The following is a 22,741-nucleotide window of genomic DNA, read 5'->3' as shown; positions in this document are numbered from 1 at the left end:
ACGAATTGCATAATAAAAGTGTTTTTATTTTTTCTCTCCGTGTCCTACGAGCGGAGATATCGCGACGCAAAGTCTAATATACATGTTTTACATGTAAGATACGTCATTATCGTCGCCAAGCGAATCTTGTCCAGTACATCTTTTCGACACGAGTAACGAGTGGCGCTCATTTATAGCCGTTCTATCACGTGATGTAACATGGCCGTACCCATAAGCATCATGGCCGTCTACTACTATATATATGTGTACATAAATGTAGTGGGTAAGTTGACAGTTTCCCTAACCTGTTATTTTTGGATTCGCGAATCAGACAGGTCGCGTCGCGAAAAGAGCAGTGAATTTGGTATATACGGTAGTTAGTGCCGGGTGATGGTACGTCCTCGACGACGACGGCGACGATGACGATGGCGACGACGGCGGCGGCTGCGGCAGCGACGGCGGCAGCGACGACTGCGGCGGCGACGGCGGCGACGGCGGCGACGGCGGAAGGACCCAGGAAGCTGCATGACGACGAAGACGACGACGACGACGACGACGACGACGACGACGACGACGGCGACTGCGGCAGCGACGGCGGTGACGACGGCGGCGGCGACGGCGGTGACGACGGCGACGGCGATGACGGCAGTGACGACGGCGACGGCGGTGACGGCGGTGACGGCGGTGACGACGGCGACGGCGACGACGGCGGCGGCGACGACGACAACAACAACAACAACAACAACGGCGGCGACGGCGACAGCGACGGTGACGGCGACGGTGACGACGACGACGGTGAACACATAGCGTATTTGTTTATATTTAATATAACGTAATTATCTTGATCTACATTATATATGTTATTATTATACATACATTATATCTTACCATTATATTTGGTGCTTATTGGAAATGTTAAATTTTGTCATAATACTTTACAATTCTTATTGTTTTTATTATTATTTTGATTCTTTTGATGTTTCGTATAAATAAAACAGAAGATTAAAATTAAAAGTTATAAAAATTGGATGTTTACTGTGGTTATTTAAAGGTAGGAATAGAGGATTATAGATTAAATTGTGGGATCGATTCTTTTAAAATTTGGTGATCCTAAAAATGTGCTACTTAATGATAATGTTGAATTTTTAATATTAAGAATTATTTTAATGGTTTTCGTTATAAATAATAATATCAGCATGTATATATATATATATATATATATATATATATATATATATATATATGCATATAGTAGTATATAACGATGGAATCATTTTATGTATTTGCCTCACTAATCAAAACAGGAGTATGAATCGTAAACTGGTAATGGTCTCAGTTGTCGATTAAAATTGACATACTACATGAGCCACTACTCATATCGATTGTGCAGCAAGAAAAAGTTGAGGATGGAGATGATCAGTGCAACTCAAGAATGGCTCAATGTACAGTGGGACAAGATAAAACTGAGGAGAGAATAGACTACGGCACATAAAGTAAAGGAGGAAGAGGATGTAGAAAGGGTAAGGTCTGGAAAGATTTGGAAATTTTTTTTGAGATAATTTAAAGACTCTAATAAGTAATATATTCAAAATTCAATAAAATCTGTTATGTAATTATCACAGTTGCATTTTTCTGTATTTCTAAAAAAAAGAAATCTTTTCAATTACTTTTTCAGAAAATTAGGAGCACTCACAAGTTGTCAGCACCCTATTATCACAGTCATTCGATTTTATTTGTGGCTAGAATATTGAAAACACTGGTATATATTCACACAGACGACAATTGTAATAATTCTATAGAGACAATTTGGAGCAACTCTCGTAACTGTGGATCTTTTCTAAACTGGAAAGAGAACTTTGCTGAAGATATATGTATATGGGCTACACGAAACAAAAAGAATTAGCGGATCACAAGGGCAAAAAGTAAGAGGCAGGGAATTATTTATTTATGACCGACAAGACGTTGGATCAGTTGGATCTTAAATTCTTTGACAATGGTAAATTATTATGTTTGGTCTTCTAATTATTTTAAGAAGTTCTCCAATTTTTTTTACACAAGATATTGTTTCTTTTATTTTAAATAACTTTAAAATAGTTTATGGGAAGAAGTGTTTGAAGTAATTTTATTAAAAAGTAAATTTTTTCATTTTATTTAAACGAAATATATATGAGGATATATAAAGTAAAAGTTACAAGACTTCTTTTTATTTTTTGAAAGCTAGAGAACTTTTTAAAATCGGACTTTGATTCTATAAGATATTTTAAATTGATATTGCGTATCAACTTTGATCACACAGGTGATGCTGTAAAGGTAGATGACAGAGTTTGTTCCAAAACTTAGACGATGATGAGGACAACCCAGACTATGATTCATGATATCCCGGATGATAGTGCTTAAACAGTTGGATCTTACATTCTTAGACGATGGCAAATTATTACGTTTCGTCTTCTAATTATTATTTTAAGGAGTTGTCCAATTATTTTTTTGGAACATTATTAAAAGAAATATATATCGTTCAAGTTCTCGAAAATTAAAAGTAGATATTTTATTATATTATATATTTTATATATTTTAACGACTTGTGCGACTTTTATTGCGATATCTAGAGGCGCGGTCGCGTCTTGCCTAGTCCACGCTTTAGCGAGACCGACCCTCTTCTACGCTACTTACTTTACTTTAAATAAAATCAAGCGATTTAGAGCTAATTAAAAATAGCTCGTTCAAGTTTTCGAAAAATAAATGTAGATATTTTATTAATTATAATATTTTATTATTATAATTTGAACGACTTGTGCGACTTTTCTTGCGGTATATTTATTTTCAATAAAATTAAGCACTTCATTCTCGAAAAGTAATGCAGATATTTTTTTTTATCATATACTCAAATTTCCCTTGCGAGCTATGAATGCTGTGTCAAGTAAAACATGTCAGTGAAAAATTAATAAATGAATCGTCAATGATAGAAACAGAAAACATATTTCTTCAACCAACTTTATTAAAAGATATATTTAATTAGAAGATAAATCACAGAATATATAAGCTGAGGAATGGTTTACAAGATATAACTAAAAATAAAATTTACTAAAATAAATCTTACTGGCAATAATAATTTCATAATACTGCATACAAACGCGAGCATGTGATTTGATGTCATTTGTGTATCGAAATGGTGTAGACAAATTTTTAATGCATCGCGTCAGCATAAGCATACAACAGAAATGTTCCATCAAACGAACTGTGTGCGACCGTAAGTATTTCTTATTCAGATTTTTATTTAAAGTATCAAATTATATGAAATCTGCGACAATTGACAGACTATTTTTGTCAAGTAACCGATGCTTTTCTTGAATTTCTGATTGCTGATTGTTGTTATCTTTGTTAATTCCATAATCAAATTTATCCTAACACAATGATTGTTGCAGACTTATCGGTAGGCACAGAAACGTTATTACATACATCAATAGTTGTTTGAGTGCTGATCTTTTTTGTTTGTTTACGTGGTATCATTTTTTTTCAAAAGTTTTAATTATCCTCTGTTGCTCAGCTATCTCTTGCTTTAATGCCGCAGTGATTGCTACATATTTATCAGAACGAACAGAAGCATTATTGCATATATCAATAGTTGTTTGAGTGCTGACATTTTCTGTTAATCTAGATTGTATTATTACTCCTAACACAAAGCTATTATCATTGCAAAAAAGTATTTTATTTCTTAACTTTTATTAATCGCTGTGTTTAATAAATAATATCTAAGAAATAAATAAACTCAATATACAGGTTACAAAAAATATAGTTTATTATATATTTATTATATAGACATATTATACATATATATATATATATATATATATATATATATATATATATATATATATCACTTATATTTATTTTATTCCTTTAATAATAATTGAATGTAAATGTTTGGCAATTTCCACGCCCTCTTCCACCACGTCTTCCTCCACCTCGTTCTCCACCCCGACCTCTTCCTCGCCTTCCACCCTGACCTCTTCCTCGCCCTCCACCCAACCACCACCTTGCTCTTCTACGGCGTTGGCCAGCTTTTTGCCATCGAGCTGTAGTAATAAAACAATATATTAAAAATTGTATAGTTATGTATAAATAAATAATTTAACATAACAACACTATATGACTTACGTTTTTTTTTTCCTCTGTGGTGAGCAATGTTTGATCCGCCGAGACAGACGAGGTCTGAGTGTCCGAGGCAGGCGGGGTCTGAGCCGACGAGGCAGGCGGGGTCTGAGCCAACGAGGCAGGCGGGGTCTGAGCCGTCGAGACAGGCGGGGTCTGAGCCGTCGAGACAGGCGGGGTCTGAGCCACCGAGACAGGCGGGGCCTGATTCGCCGGGGCAGGCGGTCCTTGATCCGCCGGGGCAAGCGGTCCTTGATCCGCCGGGGCAAGCGGTCTTTGATCCACCGGGGCAAGCGGTCTTTCATCCGCAAGCGGTGCCTGAGTTGGCAGTGCAGGTAGTGGTGATGGTGACAAAGGCAGATGATTTAATTGATCGGCAGCCTCCATCGCCACTTTCAACATTTTTCCGCAGTCGACCCTTTGAGATATCTGTAATTTGTAAAGTGATATTTGTAGCATGTAGTAATAAGCATATAATAAAAATAAAAACTTACATTTTACGCACGCCGATTCTATGGTGAAGAGGTTATTCTGTTAGCCAATGATAGGCACATACTCGTCTCTCGAACGGCTTACGGAGACTATACTTCGAAGGTTAGAGAAGAGTTATGGTTAATCGAGTTAGTTAAAATTCATAGACATAGGATCTGTAGACTGGGCATCGATCATGTAACTTTTTCCCTAGGGCGGAAAGGTGAAAAGTGAAAAATTTCGTCATTAATTACAATGGCAAAATTTTTCACTTTTCACCTTTCCGCCCTAGAAAAAAAGTTTCATGATCGTTTCCCCTGAGCGATTGACGGGTTTTTGAAGAGTGGAAGTAAGCTTGAGTAGAAAAAGACGGATTGTGTCTGTACCATGCGTTCTCTCTGCCTTCGCGCATGCGTACATTGCTGTGAGAGAATTGAAAGAGAACATTAAGCATTTTCATATTGAAATAGTACTTGATTTACTATTTCAATATTATATTCACTTTCAATTCTCTCTCACAGCAATGTACATACACCCAAGGACTTTGATTCTGTCCATGGGAAAATTTTCCAAACTGAGAAGTCACCATTTTCTATATACTCGCAGTTCATGATTAATGAAACAACTAGAGCTTATTGATCGGTACGTTAATCATGAACTGTAAGTATGTAGAAAGATAGCAATTTCTTAGTTTAGAAAATTTCCCCATGGACAGAATCAAATTCCATAGGTGTACAGTCGTGAGCTAAAAGGTTGCAACACATTTTTCGTCGATTGTTTTAAAATGTAGACTTGCTCATCAAACGGCGAACACAATTGGTTCTTACCTGTGGATCCAACCAATTACGTTCGCCGATCAATGAGCAAGTTTACATTCCAAAAACCTTTTAGCTCACGACTGTACAAAAATAGCGTCTTGTCAGTTTGGAAATTTTCCCATGGACAGAATTAAAGTCCTTGGGTGTATGTACATTGCTGTGAGAGAGAATTGAAAGTGAATATAATATTGAAATATAAATCCAGTACTATTTCAATATGAAAATGCTTAATGTTCTCTTTCAATTCTCTCACAGCAATGTACGCATGCGCGAAGGCAGAGAGAACGCATGGTACAGACACAATCCGTCTTTTTCTACTCAAGCTTACTTCCACTCTTCAAAAACCCGTCAATCGCTCAGGGGAAACGATCATGAAACTTTTTTTCTAGGGCGGAAAGGTGAAAAGTGAAAAATTTTGCCATTGTAATTAATGACGAAATTTTTCACTTTTCACCTTTCCACCCTAGGGAAAAAGTTACATGATCGATGCCCAGTCTACAGATCCTATGTCTATGAATTTTAACTAACTCGATTAACTATAACCCTTCTCTAACCTTCGAAGTATAGTCTCCGTAAGCCGTTCGAGAGACGAGTATGTGCCTATCATTGGCTAACAGAATAACCTCTTCACCATAGAATCGGCGTGCGTAAAATGTAAGTTTTTATTTTTATTATATGCTTATTACTACATGCTGCAAATATCACTTTACAAATTACAGATATCTCAAAGGGTCGACTGCGGAAAAATGTTGAAAGTGGCGATGGAGGCTGCCGATCAATTAAATCATCTGCCTTTGTCACCACCACCACTACCTGCACTGCCAACTCAGGCACCGCTTGCGGATGAAAGACCGCTTGCCCCGGTGGATCAAAGACCGCTTGCCCCGGCGGATCAAGGACCGTTTGCCCCGGCGGATCAAGGACCGCCTGCCCCGGCGAATCAGGCCCCGCCTGTCTCGGTGGCTCAGACCCCGCCTGTCTCGACGGCTCAGACCCCGCCTGTCTCGACGGCTCAGACCCCGCCTGCCTCGTTGGCTCAGACCCCGCCTGCCTCGTCGGCTCAGACCCCGCCTGCCTCGGACACTCAGACCTCGTCTGTCTCGGCGGATCAAACATTGCTCACCACAGAGGAAAAAAAAAACGTAAGTTATATAGTATTGTTATGTTAAATTATTTATTTATACATAACTATACAATTTTTAATATATTGTTTTATTACTACAGCTCGATGGCAAAAAGCTGGCCAACGCCGTGGAAGAGCAAGGTGGTGGTGGGTTGGAGGGCGAGGAAGAGGTCAGGGTGGAAGGCGAGGAAGAGGTCGGGGTGGAGAACGAGGTGACGTGGTGGAAGAGGGCGTGGAAATTGCCAAACATTTACATTCAATTATTATTAAAGGAATAAAATAAATATAAGTGATATATATATATGTATAATATGTCTATATAATAAATATATAATAAACTGTATTTTTTGTAACCTGTATATTGTGTTTATTTATTTCTTAGATATTATTTATTAAACACAGCGATTAATAAAAGTTAAGAAATAAAATATTTTTTTGCAATGATAATAGCTTTGTGTTAGGAGTAATAATACAATCTAGATTAACAGAAAATGTCAGCACTCAAACAACTATTGATATATGCAATAATGCTTCTGTTCGTTCTGATAAATATGTAGCAATCACACTGAGAAAAAGGTTTCCTTGGACCAAATAAAACTCGTTAACAGATAATAAATGGCATGGTTGGATACGGCGAATCGAATATTTTGTTGAATCAATGCAATCGTTGGTTTGTGATAATAGTGAATATTATGTTGCCCCAAATTAACGTACTTTAATAGTTAATGAATCTGATTTTGGCACGAACGAATATCTTTTTTGCATCAATTGAATATTTCTTAACAGTTAAGGAATATAATTTTGGCACGAACGAATATTTTTTTGCATCAATTGAATATTTCTTAACAGTTAAGGAATATAATTTTGGCACGAACGAATATCTTTTTGCATCATTGAATATTTCTTAATACTTAAAGAATATAATTTTGGCACAAAAGTATATTTTGTTACATTAACGGAAGATTTATTATTAGGTAAGAAATTCGAATTTGGCACAAAATAATATCTTTTTGCATCAATTAAATATTTTTAATAGTAAATAATTTCATTTTGCTGGAAATCCGCGTCTCGACGTTTGTAATTATATATATATATATATATATAATATATATATATATATATATATATATATAAGCATGCATTATAAAGTGTATATATGATGACCTAAAATGTTGAACATGTAATTGAATGTATACATTTTATTGAGAACACATGAACTATTTTGAAATGTTTTTTTATTTAAATATTGTTTTATATAATATACATGATACTAATGTCTGGCGGAAATCATGCAGCGACCGCCGGATGTCGTATGCGCTGCATATACGGGTGGTACATTGTTGTAGTTTTCGTCAATTTTGTACACTTGAATTTTCTTAATTTCGTGTCCTTGTAATCTAATTTCGTATGCTTTAGCATGACTATTTAAACCTAGTGTATCACAAATCTTATACGTGAAATAAACGCTATTATTATTATAAGATATTATTACGGATACAATTGTTGCAAATACCGGATTATCGTCATCGTTTATGCCTAAACGTATATTGTAATTTGATTTATACATTTTTCCATTAATTTGTATCCATGATACTTCGTAATCTTCTTCCGAACAAACTTTTGAGAGTATTTCAGGTTTTAAATAATAAGGCAATCTCCCAATAGTGCGACCTACATTTACCGATGTAGTGAAGCCTTTTTTAGTTAATAATCGATAGCTAAATTGTAATTGCAGTTTTGTGGATAATGTTAACAATAGGTTTCTGCGTGAAGCTACAATTCGGGCATATGTCTTACATATTTTGTGATACGCTTCAAAGCGGATTGAAGATAAATTTTTTAAAGAGCCCATGAGACGAATAATGTTTGGATAATGGATTAAGAAATGATATTTCGGTTTTAGTGTTTTATTAAATAACGTCATATATAACCTATTGTGCTCTTTAATCAATTGCTGTAAATGTGTGATTTCTTTTTCTGAAATAATTCTACTTGTAACTATATTGACAATATCGTATAATGTTTGGTATAAAATCCAGACCTCGTCGTCTTCAGGAATTACGTCACCGACGATCATTCCGAAGTAACAAATTAAATACGACATTTCTGCAGAAGTCGTAATAAGGCAACCATTCTTAATGTGCCTAGAATTTATCGAAGATATTTTATTCCCTTTATCAACATCGGTGTGAATAAAATACTGTAATCTATCATTTAATTGGTCTAATGAAATATATTTCATTTCAATAATGTGGCCAATAATTTCTGCCATGTCATATCTACACACCCCTTCAAAAAGGTCGTGCATAATATCGCACGTTAAATTTATCACATTATGAAAATTCGGTATTTGATTAAAAAGTTCTTTAACGCCACCAGTTAAATTAATCACATCAGCTTCGTAATTTTCTGTATTTCTTAAATAATCGGCACACTCTATATATTGTTGGGAAGTTTCAGTTTTCGATGCACGACATATTCGGCAAAAATATTGTGCTGAAAAACTCTCGGTAAAACCGAGAAGACCGTTTAATCCTAAATTATCACCAAGTAACCCAAACATTGTAAAGTATACGCGATTTTCCTGACCGTTTATGGAAACCAAAATGCCTGTCTCGCTAAGAAATTTTAATTCTTGTATAATTGGATAAAAGCATTTCTCATTTCCAAAATTTGATCGGTCAGAACTATAAATTAATTGACCGAGATGTATATTGTCTAAAGATGACGAAAATGCGGAAGATATTGCTGCAACAGAATAATACATTCCACCAACTTTGTGGATACCGGCTGAAGACGACAACGGATTTCCTGTTTCAAAATCATCATAATATACAAACAAGGGGATCAATATTTTATTCTGGAAATTACTTTTTATATTTTTCCAAAGAGAACCGTGAAATAAATTTGAATAATTTCCATCTGTGCAAGAAGATTCTTTCTCAATATAGGCTGTTATAGTTTCATAAACGTTTGGCAATTCTAAAAATGACTTCAAAACTTTCCGCATTGGTACGATTTGACCTTCACATTTTGTCATTTTTAAAACATTTTTTCCATTTTCTATTTTATTATTTGACATCTCTCCAATAATAAATGATTCCGGTGATATAAAATGTTTGCATTTTTTCAAATAGCATATTCGGTTATACTCTGTATTCAAATCCCTGAGAAACGATACGTCAAAACAATCCTTAACTTGTACATGAAATTCTATTGGTAACACCTTCTGTACTTTCTGCTTAACTTCCTGTAGGACATCATTTACAGTTTCCGACAATTAATCCGTAATTTTTTGAACCGTAGATTTTGCAATTGATGATTCACTATATAAATTCCCAATAAATTTTAATATCGATTCATGTATGCCAGTCTCGAGTGATTTTGGAGATTCAATAGCATTAGACTGTGCATCCGTACTGCAAGATTGCAAATAGCCAAAAGTTTCGGAAGGGCTATTTGAAACGATATCGTGGTGAGTATTATTTACATTGCTTGTACTGCCGAGATTAAATGTGCATATGCGGACATGTTTTTTTAATGAAGAAACAGTTACGAATTTGCGCATGCATTTTTTATGGATACACGTATATTCATTTTCCATCGGGTGCAAACATTTTATATGACCTAGTAACTGTTGGCTCTCCCCGCGAATAATTAGCCCACAAATTTTGCAATCCATAATTTTTTATTATAAGTAATGCTTTATTATTATTATAAGTAAGTATATTATAAGTATATTATAAGTATTATTATAAGTATTATAAGTATTATTATAAGTATATTATAAGTATTATTATAAGTGCTTTATTAACCGAAATATTTTCATGCTGCTGTTATTCACGTTCCTTATACTTGTTTTTTTAATTTGTTAACTAAATTGCAAATTGACGGTATTTTGTCGTCGAAAGCGGTTTCAATACCATAAACACCCCATTGTAGTAGGTACCACAAGTGGTCACTTTCTAGTGGATACCGTACGTTGTATGAAATAAACGTTTTGAACGCCACGTCCAGGGCTTTTAACACAGAAGGTATTTCTATAAGTCGTTCATCGATGCACAGATAGACTTTCTCGATGGAAGTTACTTCTGCCCCAACAACTACTACGAATGGCTGAACCGTCTGCCCGAATTGATATAATTTTTCAGTTCTTTGCCGTACAACCTCTTGAATATCTCCGGGAACCTACACATAATAATTTATATTTAAATATTACTATACTTTATGTCATAATATTAATTACAATTCTTTTATAATTAATAAAAATTAACTATATTATTATTAATTACATCATTACTAATGGCGCTATTATACTATTAATGTTACTCTTGAATTGCCAGTATATAATAATTGTTATTGTTTTATTATTGTTATTATAATCGTAATAATTATTATTTTTATTTTTATTACCGTGACAAGTAAAATAATTCCTTCCCTACTTTCAACGGTGGAAGGCTTCTAATAGGTTCTCCTTCCCTGTTTTTTAATGGAAATTTTGTTAGATTTCGGCGGTACTAATGCCGCGAGAAGGGAAATTTGAATAAAATTCTGAGAATCTGCAAATAAAATACAATGCATATAAATAAGTAAATATACATTGCACACAAATATGGGCCCGATCTTATTTAGGTACTCTGAGTTAGGTTTCCATTCTTCAGGACCTCCAAGAGTAATTCATCTGATTGACTAAGATATTTCCTATTTAAAGATAGTACGGCGTTAAAATAATCATTCCACTTGCGTATCAAGAGTTGATCTTGCTCTTTATATTTTTGGCAAAAATCCTGTTCAATCTACGGAATTAATCATTTATGTTTGTATTATATCTTTAAACGTTAAACAGTCCGGTTTTTTTGAATTATATTGCGACCAATGAAACAAAAATTATAAAAGTAACTGTTCTCCGTTAATAGAATTGGCCATTCTTCTAACAGGTCATGAAGAGTTTTCTTGTTCATGCAATTTACCAGTCGCAATGTATACGAAGTATTCCAATAGTTTATGACGTCAGCTCTATTGTGGATTAGCCATAATTTACTGTTTTCTGAAAATTGTTAAAGACACATAAAAGTAATATACATAAAAACCACTAACCACTAAAAACATTAATGTATCTGAACATGATGTATCTGTACCCTGATGCGCTTCCGACGACATGCAAGTAGCTGCCTCAGGTATTACGTCGCTTGTTACATTTATTTTCGCTTCTCGTAAAAATGAAATTTTATTCCGGTATTTATCCACCAACTTCCCTTTAGCAACTTTCGATTTTTGGTTCGAAGAATCTCTTTTAGACACAGGAGGAACATAATATGTTTCTTTACATTCTTCCGGAAATACGTGAACGATATTATCAGCAATAGCGTCAAAATCCTCGTTTCGAAGATTTCTGAAAAATTGATGCTCATAAAATAGTTTGAAAAACTTTTAACAAATACATTTTTAGGTTTTCACGTTTTTTAAAGCTAAATATTAGACATTATTATAAGTACAATTTAAAAATATATTTCTTAATTATAAACATTGATTTATACATTATAAGTTTTTGCTTACGTTATGCAGTTGTTCAAAGCATGTGTGACAATGATGTCACATACATAACTTTGACATTTTGTTGATAAGTCCCTCGTGTTGTTATAAATGTTTAGTACCGCTCGTCCCGTTGCATCTTTTTCCAATATTTCTTTTACGTCAAAGTCTACACCCCGGTTTAATTTTCTTTTTTTTGTGACCAGATCTGTGTCTTGTAAATTGAATGTCTCAACTGATTCCGCGCTTTCTTTATTACGACTCTCAGTAACAACTTTATCGTCCTGCAATAACTGTGGTGGTTCAACAATATTTGTATGTAGTGAATCGGTAATTTGGCTGTGTACATCGAGGTGCACTGCATCAGTATCCAATAAAACGGATCCGTCAGCGTTAACAATTCCGGCGATTACGGGTTCTTCTTGTTGATTTTTGACACTTGGAAATTTAACCTATGAATACATCATAAAAATAGTTACAAATATAATACTATTATTAGAGTAGAATCTAGGGTGTGTCATTTTGGAGCAACTTTTTTTTTTCATTTCACGAATAGCATATATACTTGCAGGAAGGTAAAATAAGATACCTGTTAAATTTTTAGCCCTTAATATTAATATTAACAGGTCGCTCATCGCGATTTTTTATTTTTCATTTAGTAAGATAGAAAAAGTATAACTATCTAACAAACAGTAATACAGCATTGCGCCATATAGATTTTCTGTTGTAAATTTACCGCTCTACAAAAAAGATCTCTTATCATTTTTTCATAAATTCAACTGTTCAAAAGATATTCAAAGTTAAAGTTTGATAAATTTTATAAAACTTGTTTTTGCTTCTTATGAATTTTGTATCATATCAACTATCAAAAATTATGAAATAATCAATACATATTTTTGTAGAAAATTTAACGATCTACAAAAATGGTCTCTTATATTTTTTTCATAAATATAACCATTTAGACGATATTAAGGTTTAAAGTAAAGTATAAATGCAAGTATGCTATTCGTGAAATAAAAAAAAATTTGCTCCAAAATGACACACACTAGTACGACCATATAAAGGCATTTTGTAAATATCAGAAGTACGAAATAGGTATTTGGAAGTGATTTTAGGTTAAATTAGGTCAACATTTCAATAATTGTTTTAAATTTATTTTTACTGTTATTATACGCTTTACGGACAAACGTAAAAAATTTTCTTATCGAAATATTCACATTACTTTTAAAGTCAATAAATCTGCTACACTACGTACAATACTAAGAATATACTTAAACAATAAAAACAAGTTATACCGAGACAACACAGAAGTAAAAAAACAAGCTACAAAACTTGAAGAACTTTGAAATATTGAACAACGAGCAAATAGAAGGAAAGAATATGCTTTAATTATACGATAAGAACCATCACCATACATTTGTCATGCTCATATATTTTGATTTGATTTTAAGTCTTAACCCCATGCTGGGAATTAATTCTTTGAAGTCAACGTGGCTGGTAATTATTTCTCCCAGAGTCTTCATGTCGGTTATGTCATTATCTGTAGAATAAAATTAATAACAAAACGTATGTAAGTACAACAAATTTAAACAATGAGGCACTCAAGAAATGTCCCTACTGAAAATAATCAGGTCATGTAACAGGTGATTTAACAGGTGATTTATCAGCTGATAAATCGGTAATGAATCAGGTGAAAAATTCATCTCAGAAATCAGCTGCAAAATCGGATAAACAATTAAATTAAAGTTGATTGAAAAACGTTAATTGCGACATTTGGTACATACGATGATCGAATTCTACGATAATCAAGTCGGTAATTTTAAAAACATAAATGGACAAAGAAAAATTGACCATTTTTCTTATTTAATTATATGGAAACCAAATTATTAAAATGTATTATTCAAAATACATGATAGGTTAAGCATTGGGCAAATTCAAAATTAAATCGAATGAACTTAATAATTAGAAAAATGTGAAATTATTACAGTATGCGAACGTTATTTAGTCAGTTAATAATTGTCTTAAATCAAGAAAGTAATAATTAAATTAATTTCAAGTCGAATAAAAAGATTATTCAAGAAATCAATGAAGAGTAATAATACAAAATAAACAACAAATAAATTGACGGAACGAATAACGAACCATCAAAATTCAAAATAATATATAACGGCAAATCTATAGTTAACAACAAACACTATTTTCAGTAAGGTATCGAGCATTTGCTCTTTCATTTTTTTCCCGAACATTCCAGAGCTTTTCTTTTATTTGTCGCTCTTTCTCTCTCTCTCTCTCTCTCTGAATTGTTTAAAACAATCGGAGCTTTTCTGGTAAAAATAATATAGTGCTTGCACGCTTGCTACGCATTGTGCAAGCACGTGATCCATGTGAGCATGTGATCCAAGTATGCGAGAAGGACGGCTTTTTTCATTGAATCTGGCATAGCTTTCAAAAGTGGAAGGCGAGCGTGCCTAATTTCAATTGAGCCGAATAAAGGTTAATTCACACTATACGGCACGGACCGTCACGTTCCGACAACGACACATACGTTAGACAAGGATACCTATTGTCTCCATCCTTGTCTAACGTACGTGAACGTACGTGTCGTTGTCGGAGCGTGACGGTCCGTGCCGTATAGTGTGAATCAACCTTAAAGGTTGATTCAGACACAGCCATGCCGTACCCGTACCGTATCACGGACAGAAACATTAGACAAGGATTCCTATTGTCTCCATCCTTGTCTAATGTGTCTCCCCCCTTGTCTAATGTTAACGATACGGATATTATACGGTACGGGTACGGCACGATTGTGTCTGAATCGACCCTAAAGGTCCTTGCACAATGCGAGAAAATAGCAACAAGAATAACGATAGAAATGTTCAACCAATCAAAAACTGCGGAAAATATCTGCGAACCAATCAGGAGCTGTGAAATCAATATTTATATTTATTCTCTATCGCTATCGCTATACTCTCGCATTGTGCAAGGACCTTAAGGCATCTCGCACGTGTGCCCACAGATGAAAAAGAAAACGTGTGTCACACAAACTATCTAAAACAAATGCGCGATATATGCGAAAAGGTAACCTGTTTTTTTGTGCGAGAATTGCTAATGCGGCGAGGCACACGCTCAACTGTTCATGCATTGCGTTTTGTACTCACCCTGTAATCTCCTTAAAATGTCCTCTTTGGACGGTGACAATAGATCGCACAAAAAATCTTCCATCATTAGGCTCGAAGCGTCAGTTGCCTTTGCAGGTTAGGTTTTCGCCGGCTTGTATAGGCTCGAGGGAACGGTGCCGGCACGTGCCGGGCTTCCCGACGATCCGCGTCTTGTTCCCCGGAAGACGCGATCCTGACGACGGACGGCTTATCGATCGTCCTGGTGTGCGAATCCGCGCGACACACGTGCACACACATACACACCCGCTACGCGACTCCTCGACCTCGACGACGGAGGGTTACCTTCAACTTCACAAATATTCTCAATCACGATCTCACGGCACTCGCGAAATTCGATAGACTATGACGCCATGCGTACTCTGCGAAACCGGCGGGAAAAGCAGATCGAGGCGTGCACTGGCAGGATTACGCGCGAGACTCACGGAACCGAGCACGAAACAAAACAAGACTTCTTATCTATTAAGAAATATAGAGTTGACTCAACAAATCGCATTCGTTTCACTCAAAAGAACGAACTTTATTTGATCCAACATCTCACACATTTGTATGAAATAAATCATGTCAACTATATTGCCGAGTTGACACAAATATGAATGATAAAGTAAATTAGCAATACCAACAAAACGTTCATTTATATTAAATATAATTCGTTTGCTTGAAATAAATATTTTACAAAAGTGTCAACCAAATATATTTAATTGGCATAAAGAAACCTTTTTCTCAGTGCACTGCGGCATTAAAGCAAGAGATAGCTGAGCAACAGAGGATAATTAAAACTTTCGAAAAAAAATGATACCACGTAAACAAACAAAAAAGATCAGCACTCAAACAACTATTGATATATGTAATAACGTTTCTGTGCCTACCGATAAGTCTGCAACAATCATTGTGTTAGGATAAACTTGATTATGGAATTAACAAAGATAACAACAATCAGCAATCAGAAATTCAAGAAAAGCATCGGTTACTTGACAAAAATAGTCTGTCAATTGTCGCAGATTTCATATAATTTGATACTTTAAATAAAAATCTGAATAAGAAATACTTACGGTCGCACACAGTTCGTTTGATGGAACATTTCTGTTGTATGCTTATGCTGACGCGATGCATTAAAAATTTGTCTACACCATTTCGATACACAAATGACATCAAATCACATGCTCGCGTTTGTATGCAGTATTATGAAATTATTATTGCCAGTAAGATTTATTTTAGTAAATTTTATTTTTAGTTATATCTTGTAAACCATTCCTCAGCTTATATATTCTGTGATTTATCTTCTAATTAAATATATCTTTTAATAAAGTTGGTTGAAGAAATATGTTTTCTGTTTCTATCATTGACGATTCATTTATTAATTTTTCACTGACATGTTTTACTTGACACAGCATTCATAGCTCGCAAGGGAAATTTGAGTATATGATAAAAAAAAATATCTGCATTACTTTTCGAGAATGAAGTGCTTAATTTTATTGAAAATAAATATACCGCAAGAAAAGTCGCACAAGTCGTTCAAATTATAATAATAAAATATTATAATTAATAAAATATCTACATTTATTTTTCGAAAACTTGAACGAGCTATTTTTAATTAGCTCTAAATCGCTTGATTTTATTTAAAGTAAAGTAAGTAGCGTAGAAGAGGGTCGGTCTCGCTAAAGCGTGGACTAGGCAAGACGCGACCGCGCCTCTAGATATCGCAATAAAAGTCGCACAAGTCGTTAAAATATATAAAATATATAATATAATAAAATATCTACTTTTAATTTTCGAGAACTTGAACGATATATATTTCTTTTAATAATGTTCCAAAAAAATAATTGGACAACTCCTTAAAATAATAATTAGAAGACGAAACGTAATAATTTGCCATCGTCTAAGAATGTAAGATCCAACTGTTTAAGCACTATCATCCGGGATATCATGAATCATAGTCTGGGTTGTCCTCATCATCGTCTAAGTTTTGGAACAAACTCTGTCATCTACCTTTACAGCATCACCTGTGTGATCAAAGTTGATACGCAATATCAATTTAAAATATCTTATAGAATCAAAGTCCGATTTTAAAAAGTTCTCTAGCTTTCAAAAAATAAAAAGAAGTCTTGTAACTTTTACTTTATATATCCTCATATATATTTCGTTTAAATAAAATGAAAAAATTTACTTTTTAATAAAATTACTTCAAACACTTCTTCCCATAAACTATTTTAAAGTTATTTAAAATAAAAGAAACAATATCTTGTGTAAAAAAAATTGGAGAACTTCTTAAAATAATTAGAAGACCAAACATAATAATTTACCATTGTCAAAGAATTTAAGATCCAACTGATCCAACGTCTTGTCGGTCATAAATAAATAATTCCCTGCCTCTTACTTTTTGCCCTTGTGATCCACTAATTCTTTTCGTTTCGTGTAGCCCATATACATATATCTTCAGCAAAGTTCTCTTTCCAGTTTAGAAAAGATCCACAGTTACGAGAGTTGCTCCAAATTGTCTCTATAGAATTATTACAATTGTCGTCTGTGTGAATATATACCAGTGTTTTCAATATTCTAGCCACAAATAAAATCGAATGACTGTGATAATAAGGTGCTGACAACTTGTGAGTGCTCCTAATTTTCTGAAAAAGTAATTGCAAAGATTTCTTTTTTTTAGAAATACAGAAAAATACAACTGTGATAATTACATAACAGATTTTATTGAATTTTGAATAAATTACTTATTAGAGTCTTTAAATTATCTCAAAAAAAATTTCCAAATCTTTCCAGACCTTACCCTTTCTACATCCTCTTCCTCCTTTACTTTATGTGCCGTAATCTATTCTCTCCTCAGTTTTATCTTGTCCCATTGTACATTGAGCCATTCTTGAGTTGCACTGATCATCTCCATCCTCAACTTTTTCTTGCTGCACAATCGATATGAGTAGTGGCTCATGTAGTATGTCAATTTTAATCGACAACTGAGACCATTACTAGTTTACGATTCATACTCCTGTTTTGATTAGTGAGGCAAATACATAAAATGATTCCATCGTTATATACTACTATATACATATATATATATATATATATATATATATATATATACATGCTTATATTATTATTTATAACGAAAACCATTAAAATAATTCTTAATATTAAAAATTCAACATTATCATTAAGTAGCACATTTTTAGGATCACCAAATTTTAAAAGAATCGATCCCACAATTTAATCTATAATCCTCTATTCCTACCTTTAAATAACCACAGTAAACATCCAATTTTTATAACTTTTAATTTTAATCTTCTGTTTTATTTATACGAAACATCAAAAGAATCAAAATAATAATAAAAACAATAAAAATTGTAAAGTATTATGACAAAATTTAACATTTCCAATAAGCACCAAATATAATGGTAAGATATAATGTATGTATAATAATAACATATATAATGTAGATCAAGATAATTACGTTATATTAAATATAAACAAATACGCTATGTGTTCACCGTCGTCGTCGTCACCGTCGCCGTCACCGTCGTCGCCGTCGCCGCCGCAGTCGTCGTCGCCGCCGCCGCCGCCGTCGTCACCGCCGTCACCGCCGACACCGCTGTCGCCGTCGTTAGCGTGTGCAGTGTCGCGTCGCCGCCGCCGTCGTCGCCGTCGCCGTCGCTTTTGCCTCCTCCGTCTCTGTCTTCCTCGCCGCCGCCGCCGCTGCTCGGGCTACAGTCGCCGTCGTCGTGCCGTCGCTGCGTCACCGCCGTTCGACGTTCGCCGCTCGTCGCCGTTCCATCGCCGTCGTCACCGCCGTCGCTGCCGCAGTCGCCGCCGTCGTCGCCGTCACATCGTCATCGTTACCACACGTCGTTTCCGTTCATCGACCGTCACTATCACCATTTTCACTACTGACACTTTGTGCTGTTTTCAAAAGAGTCCTTGAAGTATGTTGTCCTTGTTGAGAGATCACGAAGACGTACCATCACACGGCACTAACGACCGTACTTATGCATGGTTGTCCACGCGATAGGTTAAGAAACCTGTCACGTATCCATTATATGTTATACGCATCGTACGGCTAAAATGCCCACGGCCATGATGCATCACATGGTTAGATGGATCAAGTGGTGGGATTGCGTTTCGCGCCAACTAGTATGTAGCTATGTAAGTGTGTTTGGTGTTTCTCGCTTTGTGCTACGTTTGATATTTCGTTTCGCGGGGCAGAGCAATTATTCTGCAAGATAATATAGGAGGTAAGAACAGTATTCTGTTTCTTCTTTTATTAAGTGAAACCACATTTCTGTACACATATGATAGCTTTTTAACCTGAATTTAAACATGAACCTTAACTTGAACTTAAATCTAAACACTCAATTAAAATTTTTGTGTGCAGGGCAGAGCGACACTTTTCTTCTGCCCAATTCATTAGTATCGGAGGTGAGTCATATATCAATAATTTAGAACATATTATGAAGAAAAAATTTTATTTCAATGGAACCGACGTTTAAGACTTACTTAAAGGCTGGTCTACAATGAGTTGAAACGCGTAGTTGCACAAAATCGCGAGTGACTAGTTGCCATTTATAAGTTGTGAATTATTTCAACACGTGATCCACATTTCAATGTCGAGATTGTCAAATGATGCAAATTGAAAGTTTGATTATGCGAGTTATGTGAGCACCAGACGTTCAAGTATCACTACCAAAAATTGTATCACTAATCACATTTCTCGTAATTCTCGCCGCGCTCTGCCACGCTCTTTCAATTCACTTTATGAGTTAAGGTGGTGCGATCGCCAGTTGATGTCACCAAAGTTAAAACTTGGCCAACTCTCGTTTGCGCCAATCACGACAACCTGTTGCCACCGGAAATAGCGCTAGTTGCCATTTTTTGCAACTGGCAACGGAGCGTTTGCAACTCATTGTAGAACAGCTTTAAAGGGTTATTTATTTTATATTTACAAGTTATTTTATGTACACATATGCTGTTTGTCAATGAGTTATAAGACATTCGTTATAAAGTTTTATGGTAGTCTACAAGGAAAAATAATATATGCATTCAGATGCATTGGTATATTGTTTGGAGGTATGTGTATCATTTATATTTTATTTTAAAATGTATTTTGTTATTATTATATTGCAACAAAGAAAATTTATTCCTTAAAGCCAGCGTAATGCATTCCTAAAATAAACAAATTTGAATCTCACATATTTTCTGAATACAAAACCATTGGCGAAACCTACATATATTATTATTTATTAGAAAAAGAAAATGAAATTATGAAGTAGTCTAAAAATCTCGTACAAAGATCTTTCGCAAAATTTTATTACATACTATAAAATGTCTCATGTAGTATATTATTACATTATATTATATTATTACATTAATAATAATTGCAAAATTGTTGCTTTGTAAAAAAAGATAAAAAAGGCGTTATTTGTGGGTGTATGTGCGCTTCTAATTTTTATGGTTTCTGCAAAACCTAAATGGTACTATGTTTCAACAAAAAAATTTTCCTGTGTCAATTTATGTTATATTTAACTTTTCCTTTGCTTTACAGTGTAGCCCTGATTGCTACATCTATCATCTAAGGTTATTTTATCAATAAATTAATTATTTCATGTATTCCTTTACCATATTTGATATTTCTGGATTGCTAAAGTTTTCTCTAACTAATAAAATAAGTTTTAGAAGAATATTTATAATAAATAATATGAAAAATAAAATATAAAACCGGAAAAACGCTGTTTTTAAAAAATAAAATTTGTTTGATTTTTACGTTTATCGATAAATTAACAAATTCAAAAATATTCTACTATTAATTCAATGGAAATTTCTTAAGAACACAAAACATATATTTGTTATACAAATGATTAATATTTTTTTTATACCGAATTTTTTTCTCGTCCTGAGGGATCGAATTGGGAACCTTTAGCATAGTAGTCACGCATCCATTTACACAAGCTATGTAATGAACTTGACAATTCTTTCATCATAAAGATACTTATATTGATGGTCAAAATATTTTATTGTTTTTTCAAGAATGCCCGAATTCTACTGTGGTAAATGTATGAATAAATGTATGAATGAATGAATATTTCAATTCTATAAATGTTTATAAATTTGATAGTCGAGTTTTTCTCATTAGCGCAATATTGCTACATTTTTGTTTTATGTACAACACGGTCCGACAAATTGATATTAGAATTTGTGTATTTAGTCGTATGTAATTACAGAAAAGGTGACAGATCGAGACGAAGGAAAAGGATACGTCGAAAGGGAAACAGAACGGTTAAAAATGACGACAGAAGTGCATCAGCGTCAGCCGAGAGAAATCGGCAAGCGTAAATTTTTATGTCTTCTTTTCTATCAAGCGTTTTCTTTCTTTCTCGATCTATCTTCTTCCTATATCTCGATCTGTCTCCTTTTCTTTAGTTACAGCTGAACACACGATTTCTGATGTCGATTCGTCGAACCATATCGTCCATGGTATGAAAATTTTGCAATATTGTGCTAACAAAAGGAATTCGGTCCCTGGTTATCGATTTTATAAAAATTTATAGGATTGTAATATTCATTCGTACATTTACCGCAATAGAATTCGGGCATTTTTGAAAAAACAAAATATTTTTACCACCTATATCCTTACGAAAGAAGGCTTGTCAAGTTAGTTGTACCTTGTGTTAAAAGATACGTGACTAGTATGCTGGAGGTTCCAAGTTCGATATCTCGGGACGAGAAATTTTTTTTCATAAATATTGTATTAAAAAAAAATATAAATTAATGAATGCTCTTTTGTTGTTAATATTAAAAACAAATAAATTGACGTTTTTAATTGTATTTTCTAGTAAATAATATTTCGTATACAAATTAAAAATGGTACAATTATATACAATATATAATAATTAAAAAAATGTTGACTCACTTTTATTTATTTATAATCACGGATAATTATATATATATATATATATATATATATATATATATATATATATATAGAGGGTGATTCAGAACGACCCATGTGTCTCTGTAAAGACGTATTCTCGGATAAATTCTGAGACGATTTTTCCTATACGAAAATTTTGTCCGACGCTTACTTTTTGAATTATAAGAGGATAAAATTAGCGAATTACGGGCTGAGTAGACATGGTAGACAAAGGCGGCGCAACTCACCATCTGACGCGGGCGCTTATCCACGTTAACGCCCGGCCGCCCAAACGGGGATGCCCCGGCCGCCCGAATCGGGATGCTTTGGGGGTGCGACGGGCCTCAGCCCTAGGTTCGCACCTCCGCATCTTAAGCCCCGGACGGGTCAGTCGGGCAACTACTCCGCCGCTGATTCCGCCCAAGGCGTACCTCCTCAACAGTGGAGAAGGTACGGCCTTCTGTCCGATCTAGTCAGCGCTATGACCCGACTAGAAATTTTGATAAGGTATTCCTGATTTGTATAAGGACCTAATAAGGTAAATGACGGGTAATCCTCATCAGGTTACACCTTACAATGTCCTGAC

At 34.4% G+C, this 22,741-nt stretch overlaps 1 protein-coding gene and 2 pseudogenes across 1 annotated transcript; 1 reads left to right on the top strand and 2 right to left on the bottom strand.

The window, feature by feature from the left end:
- The first annotated feature begins 1,385 nt into the window (after positions 1-1,385).
- On the top strand, positions 1,386-3,176 carry LOC120357364 (annotated as a pseudogene).
- A 7,139-nt stretch (positions 3,177-10,315) lies between these two features.
- LOC120357219 lies at positions 10,316-15,604 on the bottom strand. Its single transcript, XM_039447219.1, has 7 exons — positions 15,231-15,604; positions 13,488-13,612; positions 12,097-12,524; positions 11,679-11,932; positions 11,177-11,587; positions 10,954-11,099; positions 10,316-10,728 (listed from the first exon to the last, which is right to left on the bottom strand). Exons 1-5 carry the CDS (start codon positions 15,295-15,297, stop codon positions 11,379-11,381), a joined length of 1,083 nt encoding a protein of 360 aa, XP_039303153.1. The 5' UTR covers positions 15,298-15,604; the 3' UTR covers positions 10,316-10,728; positions 10,954-11,099; positions 11,177-11,378.
- Positions 15,605-16,446: 842 nt separating this feature from the next.
- On the bottom strand, positions 16,447-19,130 carry LOC120357363 (annotated as a pseudogene).
- Positions 19,131-22,741: the final 3,611 nt, after the last annotated feature.

The sequence above is a fragment of the Solenopsis invicta genome, chromosome 3 (genome assembly GCF_016802725.1).
Source record: "Solenopsis invicta isolate M01_SB chromosome 3, UNIL_Sinv_3.0, whole genome shotgun sequence".
In the NCBI taxonomy this organism is placed as follows: Eukaryota; Metazoa; Arthropoda; class Insecta; order Hymenoptera; family Formicidae; genus Solenopsis; species Solenopsis invicta.
The sequence above is the reverse complement of the archived record's forward strand: the minus strand, read 5'-3'. Positions and strand labels throughout refer to the sequence as shown.